The sequence below is a fragment of the Prionailurus bengalensis genome, chromosome B1, assembly GCF_016509475.1.
Source record: "Prionailurus bengalensis isolate Pbe53 chromosome B1, Fcat_Pben_1.1_paternal_pri, whole genome shotgun sequence".
In the NCBI taxonomy this organism is placed as follows: Eukaryota; Metazoa; Chordata; class Mammalia; order Carnivora; family Felidae; genus Prionailurus; species Prionailurus bengalensis.
This window is the reverse complement of record NC_057344.1, coordinates 105,034,693-105,054,767: the sequence shown is the minus strand read 5'-3', so window position 1 is coordinate 105,054,767 and position 20,075 is coordinate 105,034,693. Positions and strand designations below refer to the sequence as shown.

The window sequence follows — 20,075 nt, the reverse complement described above, 5'->3', positions numbered from 1 at the left end:
TTTTGGATACCATGCATCAAGCTGGCAGAGAAAAACTTCTGCAAAAGAAGTTCTTAGGTAAACCAGATTACTGCATACCACAAACGCAGTTTAAACATCACCTCCTCTGTGAAGCCTGCTCTGGTGGAGCGTACAGTTTAGTGAGGAGAAACAGAAACACACCAGTAAGTTAATATGTAGTGTGTCAGATAGTGATTAAGTGCTTAAGTATTATGGAGAAAACAGAACAGGGATGGAAGTAATGGTTTAAATTCAATAAGGATGGACAAGGAAAGTCTCACTGAGATGTCATTTGAGTAAAAGCCCAAAGGAAATGAGAGAGTGAACCATGAGGACAACTAGGGGAGACACTTCCAGACAGAGGGAACAGTATGTGCAAAGGCTCTGGGGCTGCAGCTTACCTGATTACTGAGACACAGCAAGACTGCCAGTGTGTTGGAGAGGATGGGAAGTCGAATAACAGGAGAGGAGATAAGAGGAGCATCAGGAGACAGGGCATGTGGCACTTTTCTTCTGGGATAAGGTGGTATGAGACAGTTTTGATGAGGGGAGTAATGGGCTCGAACAAGTTTTATAAAGTTTGTGTTCAGAATTGAGTGTAAGGACTCAAAGGCTTGAGGCGGGGACACTAGTTAAGGAGTTACAGTAGTAGCTCAGGGGCTTGCATATCAAGTGCCTTGAACCAGGGTGACGGAGGTGCAGGTGGAGAACAGTGATGGAAGGGAAAACCGACAGTGTTTACTGGTGAGTTAGATGTCTACTGTGCGAGAAAGAAAGAGGGCAGAGATGGCTTCAAGGAATTTAGCCAGAATGAGAGAAGTCGCTGAGTGTGGTGGGGATGATCATGGAGCAGGTTTGGTGGGAAGGGGGATCACGAGTTCGGTGTTCAATATGTTAAGTTCAAGATGCCTGTTAGACATGCAGAAGCAGAGAAGTAAGCAGTTAAACAGAAGACTTTATTTCATTGTTTTTTAAGTTTACTTACTTATTTTGAGAGAGAGAGCAAGTGGGGAAGGGGCAGAGAGAAAGGGAGACAGAATTTCAAGCAGGCTCTGCGCTGTCAATGCAGAGCCTGATGGGGCACTTGAAGTCACGAACCGTGAGATCTTGACCTGAGCCAAACGAAAAACCAAGAGTGGGACGCTTAACTGCCTTAGCCGCCGAGGCACCGGGACATATGAATTTAAACTGAAGAAACAGTACAGTTGCAGCATCTGTTTGGTTGGCATATAAATGGTATTTAAAGCCATGAGAGTAGACAAAATCACTGCAGGAGTGCACGTAGTTAGAGCAGAGACTAGGGTCCAGGGCTGAGCTGAGCAGCACCAGTGTGATAAGCAGGCACCAGCCAAGGGGGCAGAGAGGCAGTCAGAGGCAGGAGGAAAACTAGGGATTCTGAGGTCCCAGAAAGTAGGTGAAAACAGTCTGTCCTGGAGGAATGACTGGTCACCCAGTCACATGTCACATGTTGCAGATAGGCACAGCCAGGTGAGGACTGAGGAACGATCCCTGGCTCCCTCTGGAAGTCACAGGACATTGCCAAGCACAGTTTTCACAGAGTGGGACGGGCAAAGGCATGGATGGAGTATGTTCAGGAGAGAATGGGAGAAAACGGAAATGGCAACTGGTTGTGGGCAGCTCCTTCCAAGACCTGCTCTGATACTGATCAGAGGAATGAGGTGGTCTCTGAAAGGAGATGTCCAGTAGGTGCTTTGCTTTTAAGATGGGGGAAATAACAGCATATATGCATACTGACAAACCAGTTTTGTAGAGAGAGAAAATCTGGTGATTCTGGGCATGGGCCACTGGGAAGGGGGAAACTGCCAAGATTTGTCCTTGAGTGGGTGATATGGAGAGATATCTGGTGCACACGTGTGAGACTGACCCTTGCTATTTCACAGACAGTTTGTCCCTAGAAGAAAAAGGGAAAACAGAGTATGTGGACTCAGATGCAGGGGCGGGAAAGGGAGACAGAATAAGTTCTCTTAGAGAAGTATGCTTCTAATTGCTTTTTTTCACTGAAATATTTAGCAATGCCATCAGCTGAAAGTGGGGTGGGGAGGCAGCCTTGAGTTTCAAGGAGAGAGAAGAAACTATTCAACAGTAAAATAACATATCCCAAAAAAGAGAGCTAATTGTTTTGATCCCCACAAACCAATACTTTCTGTTACATGTTTTTCTTTAGGGAATATCACAACTCTCCTCTGTTACATCCTATCTAAAAAACCTAAATGTATTATAGATTCTTCTGCTTATTCCTCCATTTTATCAATCCCTCTATCTCTCAAACAGAAGTGCAACAAATCCACTTCTTGCTTCCTCTGCCTCAGCCTGGGTCCACTTCTAGCTTGGATTACTGCAAAAGCCTCCTTACCAACTTCCCTGCTTCTGGATACAAAACTTTATCCATACATGAACAAATACGGAAATTATTTACTTATCAAGATCTATCAAGCGTCAACTTATGTGGCTCTGGGTTATATATTAAACAAGGAAACTGTCCATCATTAAGGCTGTGGCCATACAGATCTTAAAGTAATAGCAAATATTTCCCGCCTTAAAAAAAAAATCAGCACCCCCTCTGCAGGGCATTGGATGGCTCTTCATGATCTTGCCTCTGCCTGCCTACACAGCCTTGTCTCCGCGCCCTTCCCTCCTTCCAGTTTGTACTCAAGCAAACAATGTGCCAAAGGACTAGACACATTCCCTCTGCTTTTGATTCATCAACGGATGCAGAAAACAATGGTGCAGAGAGATAACGAGGATATTCCAGTGAGCACTTCCTGTGGATATTATGAAGCAGAACATTACATTTACATTACATGCAAACAGTGATCTCAAATAGACCAGCATTTGTGACATAACATTTCAGAAGCCTCTTAATGCCTCAATCATTCGCCACAGCCAGAAGAAGCAGAGACATCTTCCTCGTTTCTCCTCAGTCTTCCTTTTTTTAAGTTTTCTGCTTCCTCTTTTCTCTTTCCCCCATGCCAACTGAGCCATACACACCAACTCTCCACCTTTGTTTAAACCCAGCCTATGTTGCTTCTGGTGATTCGTGTCATTGTTTAGTACGTGAAAGGATGAGAAATAATTTTAACTGACAAACAAAATTCCTCTTTTATCAGCTAGCCATTTTTAAGGAAAGAGAAAAAGCCTTAAAGCAGATCTAGTACTTCCGGTGGTTTCCATCCCATCTCCTCAAATTCTTTAATACGCCTCTCTTCAAGACGTGGAATATAATTCCTCTCCCCTCGAGTCTGGGCTGGACTTGATGCCCGGGCTTCTAAAGAAGAGAATACCTTGAAGCCAAGATGCACAACTCTGGTGACTCAGCCAGACAGGGCTCTGGAGATTCCTTCTTGCCCACCGGCTGCTACATGGTGAGGAAACTGAGCAACTTACGGACAGCCCCACTTGGTGAGGAACTGAGGCCTCCTGCGAACAAGCAAGCATGTGAGTGAGCTCTCTGGGAAGTGGATCCTCAAGCATGAGCCAAACACCTCTGCTGTATCCTGAGTAAAGCCCCCTGCAGGGAACCTGGGCCAGAACCACTCAGCCTGCTAAGCTGCTCCACAATCCCTGAACCACAGAAACTGGGACATAATCTATGTGTGTTGTTCAAAATCACTCAGCTTAGGGCAATTTGTTACATTGAAAAAGACCATGAATACAGTACTTATGACCATCAAATAATGTGTAATAATCAAACAGATCTGGAATCCTAAATCCAGGTTACTTTTCACTTTATTTCACTACCATGAACTGATGCAAATAGAAAAACATGGTTCAAAAATTTTTAAAGATCTTTATCTCTCGCTCTTTGTTTTTTAAATCTTCTTAAATATTAAAAAATATTAAAATTTTTTTTTTCTTAAGCCTGTATTATTCACTTCCACTCTGGTAGAAGTGAAATAAATAGAGATTTTTAGATGAGGTATAATAAGAAAGAATATAGAGTATTTAACAATTTATAAAAGCACTTTACCTACGTAATCGTAGCTTTTACTAAATGAATACAGATGTCTGCACATATATCTATGGAGAGTAGCAATATTATTGATGACCACCTTAATCTGTTAAGAGTACATGAAAAACTGAAAATTATTTAATAATTAAAAATCCTAATTATGTAGTTCTGGGTTAGATATTATACAAAGGAATTGTTTATGTTTCTAAAAACAAGGCCACGAGAAAGAGTATCACTGGGGAACAAGTGCAATAAACAATTTATATGTTTTTTAAAAAGGCCACAAAACTAGCCAATTCTTTAAGACTAAAATAGATCTAGATCAACGGACAGTCTGCAATTAAACTCTGCTTTTTTTGTGTGGCTGTATTTTCATCTAGCCTGACTTAGAATTGAAGGATTATGCGTAAAGCCATAATGTTTATCTGTTCCGAGCTTACTTGTCAAATTTAAGACCCACTCGGCACTCTAAGCACGAGATGGCTGGCAAGCGTCTCCCCTGCCTCCACCCTCTCATGTAAAGCTTTTATGTGCTTCTCTCGTAAGGCTGTGATATAAACAGCAGGAATCTGCTGCAGGAGACCACAGCTTACTTCTTTCCTCTTTAATTTCTCTAGGTCTCAAAATTCAGTCGTTCCTTTGACCTAGTGAGTTGAATACTGAACTCATTTAACACCTGTCTTGTTACCGCGTACTGATAGTTAACGTCTAGTGTACAAGATCTACATCTTGAAATTGAAAAAAATTTCCAGCAAGTACCTTCCTTGCTTCATTGTTTAAATATCCTCACTGCCTAGACCAGTGCTCTGCATATTTTAGGGATTCAACAGTTATTTGTCCAAACAAGATAATTCAGAGGAAAAAAATGAGATTACTTTAAAATAAACAGATAAGGGGGCGCCTGGGTGGCTCAGTTGATTGAGCATCTGACTTCGGCTCAGGTCATGATCTCACAGTTCATGGGTTCGAGCCCCACGTCGCGCTCTGTGCTGACAGCTCGGAGCCTGGAGCCTGCTTCAGATTCTGTGTCTCCCTCTATCTCTGCTCCTCCCCTGCTCACACGCTGTCTCTCTCTCAAAAATAAATAAAGATTAAAAAAAATTTTTAAATAAAAAAATAAAATAAGCAGATAAGATCATAGAACCTAAACACTAGAAAACTTTACGTTTGCAGCAGGAATTACACATCTGATTCCATTAATGCTTTATTTTGTGATTTCTGCAGGCATGAAATTTCTTTGATTCATCAAAGTATTTATCTCATAAAAACATTCATAAAAATTAGGGTTTTTTTTAAATTTTCAGTTTTTTTTTAAAGAAGATATAAATTTAGATAGTTAGCTAAAATTCTCCTTTATCACACTGGAAAAAAGTTACCATGTATCTTCTCATAACTTATATTTGCGTCGAAGAATAGTAAGTACGTCATCAAGTGTGTTAAAATAAAATCAGTATGCTAAAATAAAAATAAAGGAGGAAAAAAAATCTGTGATTCCAAATTAGATTTCTATTTAGTAACTACAGTCGACAGAGAAAACAGGTATTTCAGACCAGCCTGAAAGACAATATTAAATATAATCTCCAGCTCAGATCAGTAAGAAATTTTCAAAGAACTTGCATTATTTCACAACAATGCCTTCCATAATGCCTATAAATACAAAAGAACACTCATCTCTACCATGTCATAACGAGCAATACTTCAGGGGAGGGCAGTATTTGAGAAATGGGTCATCTGAGATAGAAAGAGTTGAATTTCCCCTGCGCTTCTTTACTAAACATAAAAGAATTGTCTGGTCATAGAAAAGACTAATGCCAAGCGACAAAAATAAAAACTGGTCCAAGTGCCAGGTCCAAAAAAAATCCTGCAGTACGTCTGAAAGAAATCTGACAGCAGTCTTTAAAATTCATATGTTTGCTGCAATTTTTCTCATTATGCTTCATGTGCACATCATGGTCCTCTGCTGGAGCACGCTGGCCCAGATTAATATGAAACATGCTCCCGTAACTCTTTTATCCCTGGAGAAAATTTCCTCCTGGAGTCTGTCTGCAGAGTGGTTTAAACACTTGACATTAAAAGTCATCAGAATACAGCCAGATCTCCTTGTTTTCACCCTCAAGTCCTGCCTCTGCATGAGCGACACTAAATACACCAGTGTACCTCCCATCCCCCTCTCTTAGCCCTTTCACTGCAGTGGAAGAAAGTGGATGCAGTCATCACTTACAGCAGAATTATTTTTTTTAAGTTTATTCATTTTGAAAGAGACAGAGTGAGTAGGGGAGGGACGGGGGGGCGGGGGGGGAGAAAATCCCAAGCAGGCTCCACCCTGCCAGTGCAGAGCCTGACGCAGGGCTCAAACCCATGGAACCGTGAGATCCTGACCTGAGCGGAAACTAAGACACGGATGCTTAACTGACTGAGCCACCCAGGTATGCCCCATTCTCACAGCAGAATTTTAAGAAACCCTCTTTCCCATGTTATTACTCTATAGCCAGATTGTCTATTTGTGTTGTTGTGGAACAGTCAACAACATAGCTGACTTACAATATTATATTAGTTTCAGGTGCACAGCATAGTGATTCGACAATTACATACATTATGAAATGCTGACCACAGAAGTGTAGTCCATCTGCCACCATACAAAGTTATTACAATATTGCTGACTATATTCCCTAAGCCATACTTTTCACCTCCATGTCTTTTTTATTTTCAAACTGGAGGTTTGTAACCTCCTAATCCCCTGTTTCACCTTCCTCCCCTCCTTCCCTCATAAATACAGAGAACGAGTTTGTTCTCTGTATTTATGATTCTATTTCTTATTTGTTTGTTTAATTTTGCTTTCTAGATTCCACATGTAAGTGAAATCATCTGGTATTTGCCTTTTTCTGTCTGACTTACTTCACTTACACATTGCCTAGATTTGAATCTCAGCTTTGCCAGTTTTTAGTTATGTGACTTTGGGTAAGTTCCCTAAATGTTCCATGGCTGTTTTCTCATCTGTTAAGTAGGAACAAATAATGACCACCTTTTATGGCTGCTAGGAAGATTAAATGAATTAATATATGCCAGGTCCTTAGAATAGTTTCCACAGGATAGGCAGTTATTTCCAAGTTCATACCCCACAGTCCTCAAACCACTCTAATATACAGCCTGGGCTGGCTATCTTTTCTCCCTTGACCCTTCCTCTTCTCATCTTCATTTATTTTCTCTAGCCAACAGCTCTTTGACCTTTCCAAAATAAATTGTTTTAGCCTCTTCAAGCTTCTTCAGTAACCCCCCCCCCAACCCCCACCACTTTGTGCATTAACCCCATTCTCTTAGAAGGGAGCAGGACGGGGGAAGATTGCAAAAACTTACCCACTACAATTCTTTTCAAAAATTTCTGTCACAGAAGTTTAGCAATATCTATGATCCTGACTTCTAAAAAAAGCATTGCTCTATCTATCACACATTAAGATTACATCATTAATGAAAAGAACTCCAGAAAATTTTTAATTAGTTGAAATATTTCAAAGGAAGACGAGGCAAATAAGGAAATTAAATATTTTTCTGAATCATAAAACTCTTCCTGAATTTTCTGTATTATGTTATAGTTCAGACTTTAGTATTCAATATTCAGCTTCTCCATTCAAGCAGCTTTCCAGCGTCAGTGTCTATGCCTTAAGACACTGGTCACTAACAAGTACCAGGACATTTTGTGAACAATCAGTAAAATAAACTATTTACTGACTGTTTATAAAATCACACCTCATTTGAGGTTCCCTGGTAATTAGTTGGAATTGGCGTTGGCTTACTCAATACAGTTGGACTAACAAAAGGGAAAACACCAAATTGATTTCACCTTATTTATGAGCACAAACCGTGAAAAGCATTTTTCTTTTAAGCTTAAAGTTAGGGGGCAACAGATCAGGTTAAGGCAGGGACTGCTCTGGTTATCACTTGGCCCTAGCTGGCTGGTTATACCATGTGGCTAATGACCTCTTCATATAATTATATCATTCCTTATCTCTCCTAAAAGTTCTGTTAGTTCTAGGTCTCCTTTTAAAACATAACATTTATTGATCACTTTCAGTGTGCCTGTAAGCCCTTAGCATGAATGAACCCATCTGTTCTTCACAGAAACCCTAGGAGTTAGGTCCTTTTATAACACCATTTTGCAGATGAAAAAACTGAAAAACAAAGGGATTAACTAATTGCAACCTGGGTACTTATCAAGTGAGTGGTAATGGGATTCAAGCCCAGAGCCAGCAGTCTTAACAACTACTCCCAGGAGCACCTTGGTGGCTCAGTTGGATAAGGGACCGACTCTTGATTTTGCTCATCACGATTTCACGGTTCATGAGATTGAGCCCTGCATGAGGCTCTGTGCTGGCAGCATGCAGTCTGCTTGGGATTCTCTCTCTCCCTCTCTCTCTGCCCCTCCCCCACTCACAGGGGTGCATTCTCGAACTCTTTCTCTCAAAGTAACTAAATAAACTTAAAAAAAAAAAAAGGCAATTACTTCCAAAGCTTTACTTGTGCCTTCCACCTTAACTTCAAAAACTTTGTGAAAAAAGAGTACTTCTTTATGTACACAAAAGTAACATTGCCCTGAGTTTGTCTACATAGCTATGAATTTAAAGATAATTCTGAAAGTCATATACTGCATCTTCTTACTGGCCTTGGTTCTGTCAGCCAAATTTCTTTTTCTTTCTTTCTTTCTTTCTTTCTTTCTTTCTTTCTTTCTTTCTTTCTTTCTTTCCTTCTTTCTTTTTCTTTTTTTTGGCATAGCAGAGGATTCTATTCTGTTTCTCTTCATTCCTTTTTCTCTGAAGAAATGATTCTCACAGGAAATAATTTTGAACTGCATGGTGCCAGTATGGGAGAGAGGGAGCAGGTGGGAGAAGGTAGAGAGTGGGGACAGTCAGCAAGACCTTTTAAAATCTGTGTTTGGAAACCCTCCTTTAGATAACGTTACTAAGTCTCTAGTGAAGTTACTGAAGGTTTCTTTGTTCCATGAAATGCTTGGTGTGAGTGAACTTTTGTGAAGACCAGTGAAGAGCCCTGGCTTCCTATCTAGTCATTACAGGGTAAAGCAGAGACAGCAGGAGAGGATGAAGGGACATGGAGGCAGGCAGACTAAGGTTGCTCAGGAACCTAGCAGGAATCTGAGGGAGAGCTCTGGACAATCACAATCTGGGTCCTGTAGCTGGACCCACTTTAATCAGATCTGGAAGTAAGCAGACAGCCCTAGTTGAGAATGGGGTTATATATATATATGCATATATATATATATGTATATATATGCATATATATATGCATGTATATATTCATATATATATTCATATATATTCATATATATATTCATATATACATGCATATATATATGCATGTATATATAATATATATATTCACGTAATCAAATTCAAATCATCCTTACTAAAACAGCTTAAGTTTTAAAAACTGATAATACCACATGTTGCCAAGGAGGTGAAGCAGCTGGAACTCTTATGTTGTTGGTAAGAACACATGTGGTACAAGCCACTTTGGGAAAGAGTCTGGAAGTTTCTCATAAAATTAAACATACACCTACCATATGACTTAGCAAGTCCCCTCCTATATATTTACCAAAGAGAAATGAAAGCATTATGTCCACACAAAGACCTGTATGCAAACACTCACAGTGGCTTCTTTCATAATAGTGGCTAGTGATTGTTAGGGGTTAGCGGTTGAGGGAGGGAGGGGGATGGGATCAACTGCAAGGAGTACAGGGAAATATCTGAGGTGACAGAAATGTTCTGTATCTGGATCGCAGTGATGATTACATGTCTGTATACACATTTGCCAAAACTCATCAAGCCATACACTTAAAATGGACGAATTTTATTCTGTTAAATTATACCTCAATACAGCCTTTTGCTTGTTTTAATTTAAGTCATCTTCACAGGTAGTCATAAAGAGAGAAACACATGTATCCTGTGGTCCCACTCACTCTGCCCTGGTGGTTTTGTTGCACATTCTCATGGGTTCCCCCAATCCCCAATGTTGGTGAGATTGTTCACACTATTTAGAAAGAGAAGTTAATCAGAGAATGATTCAGGCTGAGTCTTTGGCCAGTACAAAGTTGTTTTCTGGATCACAATTTTCCCATATACTTAACTAACTGGAAGTTGAATACAGTCTTCTCAAGTGCACAGAATCCTAGCTCTTGGTTTATAACTACGGCTATCAGATAAAATACAGGAAAGCTAGTCAAATTTAATTTCAGATGAGCGACAAGTAATTTTTAGTTTACGTCACAAATATTGCAAGGGACATACTTCTTAGTTGCTATATCTGGCAACCCATCATTAGTCCATGCATTTTCCATTTTATTTATTCACCCACATAATTAACCAATTAATTAACTAATTAATTAATCAACTGAGTAGTTAATTAATTAATTTCATATTCATGGTTTAACTGCAAGTACTTTTAGTGACTTTGGGTCTAACTATCCCCTTTAAAAAACCAAGTAGCAACTCTAAGACACTGAGAACTTATTTTAGACTACTGGAAAATAACTTGTTTAGGATCCTGTTAGTCAAATTGTGATCTGCAGACTTGGGTTGTCTGCATCAACTTGGTGCTTGTTAGAAAAGAACCTCAAGTCCCACCTAGGCCTACAGAATTCAGAAACTGCATTTTAACAAAATCCCTATGTGATTCATATGCACATTTCACGTCTTAGAAGCACTGGTTTAGAATGCTGTGTTTTAGGAAAATTCCCAGGGCATATAGCAGGGAGGACTGTAGGGAAACTGAATGCAAGTACAGAAGACTCTTACGAGAATATTTTAAAAGTTCAAGCACTGCTTCAATATCTGAATTATGGCAATAGGTGTGAAAGGAAAGGAACTGAAGTGAGAAAAATTCCAACATTGAAAATCAATGGAACTAGGTAAAGGACTGGATGGAGGAGAGAAAGGAAAGATGTCATAATTTGAATATATATCAAGCAGCAGCATCGAAGTGTTTTTAGTATCCTTGGTAGTGGTTCTCAAACCTAGCAGCATATTGTAATCACCTGGGAATGTCAAAATACTGATGCTTGCGCCCCAACTCCAGAGACTGATTTCTGGTGAAGCCTGGGCATTAAAGTTTCTCAATATTTCCCAAGTGATTCTAATGTGCAGCCAAGGTTAAGATGCCCCAGTGTGGGTGCTTCCAATCTATTTGTTTTCACTTCCCGTAGTGATTTTCAACCCTGGCTACACTTTAGAATTATCTGGAGAGCTTTAAAAACATATCAGTGTCTACACACTGCCCTCAGAGAGTCAGATTTAATTGGTAGTATTTTAGAGTTCCTCAGTTGATTGTGATGTGCAGTCAGGACTGAAAACGTTTAACTGAAACATACAATTTGACTGTTAATTTATCAACTTTTTTTTTTTCAAATAAGTATGGGTAAAGAGGGAATTTAGTGCTAACAGAATCCAAACCTTCTAGTCAGATGAAATATAAACCAAAACATTTCATTTGCTTGTTATAATTTCACAATGAAATGTACTTGGAATTAGCTACAATTTTCATGTTTTCAAAACCTCATTTTGAATGCCTCCCCACAAAATCAGCTGATGACCATTACAATTGGATAACCATTTATGAAATGAACATTATTCAGATGCTTCCAATATAATATGAAATAAATTGATTCTAACCACAATCACAATTATGTATCGTAAAAGAGAATAAGGTCCTAGGGTGGTGGTGGGGTAGTGAGGTAAGGAAATAAAAAGTCTGAAATCTATTTCTAAGTCAAAGTAAAGTCTCTATCAAGATTCAGCCCTATCTAAAGTCTAAATAAAAAAAATCTAGGAGAATATTTAAGCTCTTCGTAATTAACTTGTCACTACAGTATTATTTCATAAACATGCAAAGTAAAAGTTTTTTTCAAAAAGAAAAGTGTTTCCAAATGACCTTTTACAAAATGGAAAATTAGCTTACCTCTTCCCTATGATTCTTAATCGGCATACAAAGAATACTTTGTGTCCTGTAGCCTGTAATTTGGTCAACTTCTGCATTGAACCGAGGATCCTAGTAAAAAAAAGAAATTCAATTTAATGACTGACCTGTTCAAGGACAGATTTGATTTTTCTGATTTATAAGATTAGAAAAATCTAACCTTCAACTTACTTTGTTGCTCTGAATGACAATTTTATCATTGGGAAAGACATCAAATCATCTAAGTACATATCATCTTTGACAAAGATAAATTTATATTTTTTAGTAGCTAGTGTTTATGAGAACCAAAAAAATACAGACTCAAACAAATGTTCAGAAATAACGGAAATTCAAAATATTAACTGATTTAGATAGCATTCCTTAGACTCACAAAAAAAACGGCAACTCTCCACTTCTGTAATACAATTTGCCTGTTCCCATCTCGCTATCTGATTCTTCTGTGCCATCCTAAAGAAAAGCATCTCCGCTCTGAAATTTTTCCTATAAAACCTACCAACTCCAAAGTGACCAGCTTAATATTGACTTTGCTTCCCATATAATGGTTGTTTATATATTACCTCAGTATTCTGTCTTCTATCTCAGGTGTTCATAGGAATTTTAAATATTTTCATGTGTATGTGTACGTAAAACAAGCTGTATGGCCTCAATCAGACTGTAAACAACTTCTTAATCTTTGTATTTTTTTCTTCTTACAAATTATATCATACACATCCAATAACCACAAAGGACTTCTGAGAGGTGTAAAAGTTCTAAATGTGGGTCAATTAAAGAAGGGTACAGGCTATTTTTGTTGAACTTTAGATTGGGAAGATTAAAGTTAGGCTATAAACTCTATGAGGGGATTTTTTTTGGGGGGGGTTTGTCACTGTATTCCCAACACCAGCAAAAGAAGTCCAAAGCATTTGGTAAATAAACGAAGGAATTAATTAACAAATAATATCACTGTTATCAAATGTGATCATTTTTAGGTTATCATAGTTTAAAACAAACCTTGTAAGTGAGGGGGAAAACACACTAGGTGAAATGGACAGATACTACTATATGAGATAAGATTAGAATGGAAACAAACATACCAGAATGAGTGTTGTTCCCCTCAAAGCAATAGTCTTGGGAAGTTACATGCTCAACCTAATTATAGCAACATTGCTCTAAAAGCTTTGTTTTTGGAATTCCCTTCAGAGAACATGGAATAGCCACAATGGAAAATCCTCATCTTTGAAAGTCATTTATTTATTTTTTTAATTAGTCAAGTCATGTAAAGCCAAAGCTGTGAATGAAGTAAATGATTACACTAGATTCCATCAACTGGGGTCAGAAATGAGGCCAAATTTCCCAAGAAAGTCGAACTTGGCATTAAAGACAATTTCCAGACAGAAGTTATAAAATAGTGGAAAATCAGTATAAGTATTTTAGATTATAAATAAACACTACTGCATTTTTGCCTTTTTTTGCAAACATGCTCAAAGTTATATTGAGACACAGGGAAAACTTTGGCTGAATATTTAAAAAAAATCTTTCTTAAATAACATACTATATTGGAATGTATCTAAAAAGGCAGACAGGATACTGATATTGATGAATTAAGTTAAAGAGGTAAAAAATTATTAACTTATGTAGTGGGTTATTCTACAAGCTAATAATCAAAATATGAATAAAATGCATCCTCAGCAATTTTTGTTAATGAATATTTAAATTACTAGACCAATTGATAAAGAAGAGAACCAAACTCAACTATCTAATCAAAGCAATAGAGTTTGACAGACTGACAATAGGACTTTCACAGCTTTGGGGGCATACTAAGAGCTTAAAATCAACAGCAGCCTAAATTTCATTTCATTAAAGGAGGTGGGAATAATGTATGCTTCAAATTCACCTTAGGTGAATTTGGTCATCTCAAAGAATTTTCCTAATAATGCACTCAGGGCAAAAGCAATACACATAGAGAACTTTTAACTGCTCTAGCTCCGGCCAACACTAAAGAAAAAATGGAGCGGTACTATTATCATGATTATTCCTTTGACTGTTTATGAGAACAGTGTAAAAAAAAAAATAAGCCTTGGATATCTACTTGCTAAAATAAAGCAACTGGTACCAGACATGCCCTCCTACTGAAAAATATAAGACTAGACAAATATATGAGACAGCTAAACTACAGACCATGAAAATGGGGAATACACATGACAACCAGGCAATACTCTGGCTTCCTTCCGGGGGCATTTTCCTGCTGGCAAGACGGTAGGTGGTACACAAGTGCAGTAACAGTTCCAAATGGAACTGAAAGGAATTCAGGGCTTCTAAAGTGGCTAAAACTTGCAAGGCAAAGTACCTAATAAGAGAGCTATGTTGGGGAGTTAGGGGAAGGGGTAAAAGGAGTGGCAAAAGACTGAGTGGTTATTCACTTCAGACATGTATAGAGCAAGGCTCTAAGAGAACTAGCTAAAATTATGTGTTGAAGGCTGAAAGCAGAATGGTGATACGAATTAGGTAAATATTTGGAGGCGCTGGAGCTCCAGCTCAACCAGAGGAGAGACCTCACTAAGCACCTCGGGCATTCAGCTGAGACACAGAAAGGCTACTCCTTAGGAGTAAGGACCATATCCTTGATTTGGGAAGGGGTGGGGGGAGGGGAGGAGTATTCCTTAAGACAGTATTCAAAACAAAAATAGATCTACCTTAACAATAACACCAAGTCTGGCAGGACCAAAATGATCATTTGTAATTTCACCACCTACAAGAACAAATATCAGCCCTCTTTTAAAGAAGGATGATATGATCCAAATGCCCTGCAAGAAAACATCCACAATATCCAGCATACAATAAAAAATCGCAACACATGTGAAGAAAACTTGCAATTGCAACCCATAGTGAGGAGGAGAAAAAGTAGTCAATAGAAAATGACTCAAAAATGATTCAGATGTTAGAATTAACAGACAAGGACTTAAAAGCTTCTATTATAAATGTACTTAAGGACTTAAAGGAAAACATGGTAATAATGAACAGATGGGAAACTATAAAAAAAACTTAAAAAAACAACAAATGGAAACTCTAGAGCTGAAAACTACAATATCTAAAATGAAAAGCTCATCGATGCATTTAATAGCAGATGAAGAACAAAATAAGAAAGGGTCAGCAAACCTGAAGACAAATCAACAGAAAGTACTCAATCAGAAGGACTAAGAGGGGAAAAGCCTATAGAAAGTTAACAGAGCCTTGGTGTTTTCTGGGATATCATCAAGTGGTCCAGCATATATATCATCGGAGTCCCAAAGAGAAGAAAGAGGATGGAGTGGAAAAATACTTAAAGACATAGACCAAAATTTCTCCAAAGTTAGTGAAAATCTTAAACTTACACACATATTATGAAAATGATACATAAGAAACATAAGATGAAAATACAAAGGATAGCTGACTTCTCATGAGAAAAGTGAAGAACAAAAATATGGGAAAACTCTGTTAAAATGTTGAAAGAAAAATAATTATTAACTGAGTATTGTCTATCCAGTGAAAATATCTTTCAAGAATACAGGCAAAATAAAGGCATTTTCAGATAAACTAAAACTGAGACAATTTGTCACCACCAGACCTTTACTATAAGAACTGCTAATGGAAATTGTTCAGCCTAAAGGGAGAGACACCAGATTCTACAGAAAGGAGTAAAGAGCTTGGGACTTGGTTTGAACATGCATAAGTATGTAAAGATAAGGAAGCCTGGGTCTTCATTTTTTGAGAAGGAAACACCCAATAGAAAAAGGAGGAAGAGAAACAAAATGCACCTTGAGGTGTTGAAGGTATCACTAAGAATTCTTTGATATAAAAATAAATAAAATATAGGCATGTGTTGTATATTTACATATTTTTTTCCTAGCTCTGTCTACTGACATACTGGTAGCAACAAACACATACCAGAAGTAATGAACACATCTAGTGCTCACATCTTGGTTTCTATCTTGGTTATTTCCTCCAATGAAAGGAACCAGAGTTCCTTGGGAAAGGAATGATTCTAGAGCTAGGACAGGGAAAGTGTAAGATAAGCCTGGAACATATTGTTAAGCCAATTAGAACTTTCAGCCCACAAGAAAGCAAGAAAACCCAGAGTAATGGCAACATAACAAAAAGACACAGAGCCTGGCGAATTGGATATAATTTGAGAATTTGAATAAATAAAGATAATAACAGATCATAACTCATTAAACAAAACAAAAATCTGTGAGTCCATAGTGAAATAAATAAAGGAATGTATGAATAAAGAAGGCAAACTCTTCATTACATGAGAACTAAAAAATATAGAAGTTATGATGGAGTTAGCGAATCAATGGATACTAAAATTACCAAATGTAGGTTCATGAAGAATAGAATATTTACACAATATCAAGGTACCTCATCATAAGATTTATTAATTACAATAGAAAAACTGTACCTTTATAGTGGAGAAACCTAGTAAACACCACTAACCAAGTTTTCAAAATTAACATCAACACTGGGATAAATCAAAATCATATGCTTCCTGGTAACATATGTTGAGAAGACTGTGGGTATTTAATAAAATATATATTTAGTCTTTGTCCCAGGTTCCGGCACAGAGCTCCTAAAATCCCTGTAATTCCCTGAGTAACAGGAAAGTCTTTTGATAGTCAACACAAGCCCCTTTCAACTGTACCTGTGTTCATGCTAATGAGATGAGTCATAAGTGAGTAGGCCCCAGAGAGCTTCCAGATGGGGACTGGCTACAGAAAAATCAACCAACTTATTATAGGGTTAGAACTCTGAGCCCCACCCCTGACCTCCAGAGAAGGGAGAGGGAGCTGGAGATTGAATTCAATCTAATGGCCAATGGATTTAATCAGTCATGCCTACATAATGAAACCTTGATTTAAAAAAACATCAAAACAATGAGGTTTGGAGGAGTGTCCAGGTTGGTGAAGATATCTACGTGCTAGGATTTTGGTGCACCTCCTGGAAAAGGAATGGAATTTCTGTGTTCCCCCACCTTCTATTCTTTGCCCTAATGCATCTCTTCCATTTAGTTGTTCCTGAATTGTATACATTAAAATAAAACTGTAATTGTAAATATAGTGCTTCCTTGAGTTATGTGAATCATTCCAGCAAATTATTGAACCTGAAAGAGGAATCACCTAATTTGTAGGTTGGCATAAATGTGGGTAGCTTGGGGGCCCTGTTTGTGGCTGGTATCTGAACTGGGAACTGTGGACAATCTAGTGGGATTGAGTCTTTAGACTGTGGGGTCTGTGCTAACTAGTAGTAGTATAGTGTCAGCAGTTAGTTACGAGTGGTAGTTAGTGCTAACTACTAACAGCATCAGAATTGAATTGGGTTGTAGGATATCACCTGGTGTAGGAAAAGTGAAGAACTGACTGTTGTTTGGAAGCCCAAACAAGGTCTCATCATTGATATCTGTGGTTCTGTCCAAAATGTCTACTTTGAGTCTCCTCAAAAATTTGACAAAATAATTAGCCTGTACTCTCAAAATATATGTACAGATAGATAAAGAAACAGAGAAACTATTCCAGATTTAAAGAAGACTAAAGACACATGACAAGCATATTCATTATGTAATTCTGGATCAGACCCTTGATCAGAGGAAAAAATAGCTATGAAGAACATTAATGGGACAATAGACTAAATTGAACTATGGACTATTAGGTAATAGCATTGTATCATAATTCTGATTTGGACAAATGTATTCAAATTATATAAAAGAATATCTCAGTTAGAAAACATTCACTGAAAAATTTAGTAAAAATATTTCCAACTTATTAAGTGGTTCAGAAAAATAGTATACACATATTACTTACATGTATTATATATGGAAGAAAAAAATGAGAAAGTAAATGTGGCAAAACATAAGCAGCTGGAGAATTTGGGTAGAATGTATATGGAAGTTTCTTCTACTAGACTTACAACTTTCCCTTAAGTTTGAAATTACATAAAAGTAAAAATAACAGAAAACAACATAAGTAGACTTGCCAACTTATAAGTTATTTATCTCTTACAGAGTGGCATTTTTAAGACAATGTCTAAAACTTATTAGAACATTAAACAAAGACAGATATAGTGGTTCCCACACTATGTTCCTTGGGGTGCAATTAGATCATGACAGATTGGTAGATTTATCAAGATTAAAACAGTTGATATTGTTACTTCTTTCTTCTAAAATTCATTTTGGAAATCATTTTACTCATTAGAAATTCTTTGAGAGAGCTCATAGTTCTTTTTTTTTTAATTTTTTTTTAACATTTATTCATTTTTTGATAGAGAGAGACAGAGCGTGAGTGGGGGATGGGCAGAGAGGGAGACACAGAATCCTAAGTAGGCTCCAGGCTCTGAACTGACAGCACAGGGCTCGATGCGGGGCTCAAACTCACGGACTGTGAGATCATGACCTGAGCCGAAGTCGGATGCCCAACAGACTACGCCACCCAGGCTCCCCAGAGGGCTCACAGTTCTTCAGGAAAACTTCTTGATAAAGTGAGACGTGCAAAGTGAGAGACGGTAAAGACTTACTTATCTTGATAAGGAATGCAAAAGGAGGAATGAAGTCATCAGGGTGGGGAAGAACAGTAGCTACATGGTAAAGGCCATATGAATGGCAATGAGACCCTCCCCTAAAACCCTCCAAGTCTTCTTCCTAGAAATCATAGCATACCTGGAGTGGCTGTCCTATGGAAACAGGAGAAGAGTCTAAGTTTTGCATTCTGGTTGACTTAGGAGAAAAAGGAGTGTTTTGACAATACAAATCCTTTGACAGGAAATCTTGGGGAATCTTGAGGGTTCTGTAGGGCATGACACTAGGTGTTCAACGTAATCTGTGATGGTCAATTTTAAGTGTCAGCTTGACTAAGCTAAGGAATGCTCGAATAGCTGGTAAAACATTATTCTTGGATATGTCTGTAAGGATGTCTCTAGAAGAGATTAGCATTTGAATCAATAAACTGAGCAAAGAAGATCTTCACCAATGCAGGTTGGCACCATTTAAATCATTGAGGGTCTGAATAGAACAAAGAGGCAGAGGAAGGACAAATTCATCCTTTCTACTTAGGTTGAAACATCTACCTTCTTCTGCCCACCTGCTCTCCATTGAAGTTCTTGGTTCCCAGGCTTTTGGATTCGAACCCACAACAGACTTAGACTACGGGTTGCCCAACTCTCAGGCCTTCAGACTCTGAATTACACCACCGGCTTTCCTACTTGTCCAGCTTTCAGGCAGTGGGCAGACTGTGGAAATTCTATGCCTCCATAATCCAGTAAGCTAATTTCTGTAATGAACTTCTTCTCATATATATGTGTATCCTACTGAGTCAATTTCTCTGAAAAACCTTCACTATACACAATCCAATATAGATACTAGATGATACCTAGTTTTCATATAGAAGAAGAATACCAAACACATTTATACAGTTGTCCTGAGTTGTTCTGATGATTACGTTTTAATATCTTATTATCAATAAATGCTGTGCCACCTTCAGGAAAGTTACACGAATGATGGGCTGATGCAGAAGGAGATGATGTGTGATTGAACATCTATCTATAGACAGCAAATACCCTCTCATTAGTATTTGCGGTCTGATTGAGAATCACTGGTTTAAGTTATGGATCTTGTTTTATATTTTAAATAAATGAATGTGTTATTTTATTAGTAATAAAATAGATGACTTCTCACATTTATATCATTCTGTCACAAAGTTTTAAAAAATGAATCAAATGTTGACCACTTCTTATAACTGACTTATCTATGAGACTATTTTTTTTATTTTTAGCTTCAATCTGAGTATGATTATGTTTCATGGCCACCTCGGGGTTTTGCACAACTTTTCAAGGGTTCTATGGTCAAATAAGCTTTAAGAAATACTGCTTTTAGGGTGTAATTTTCACAGATGCATGTTTAAAGAGGTAGGATTCAGAAAACAGAATGCATTCTGACTACTTTCACAAAAGGCTATGAGACACTATTTTGATATGAATCATGGGTGGGGCTGAATTATGAATTATCCATTAGCCAATTGACTTCTACTGTCAACAGCAATGTAAACTGTATGTCACAGATCAACCCCACAACTTCTAAATGAAATCCTTGGGACACAAATAACTTCTGCAGGGCCACTATAAA

The 20,075-nt window shown here is 37.9% G+C and overlaps 1 protein-coding gene across 6 annotated transcripts in view; it reads right to left on the bottom strand.

The window, feature by feature from the left end:
• PDE5A (phosphodiesterase 5A) overlaps window positions 1–20,075 on the bottom strand; it is a 142,647-nt gene that overhangs the window by 98,524 nt on the left and 24,048 nt on the right. For all 6 annotated transcript variants that reach the window (XM_043569467.1, XM_043569437.1, XM_043569486.1 and 3 more), the window contains exon 3: window positions 11,933–12,022. In XM_043569467.1, coding sequence (XP_043425402.1) covers window positions 11,933–12,022 — 90 coding nt within the window. The remainder of the gene's footprint in view (window positions 1–11,932; window positions 12,023–20,075) is intronic.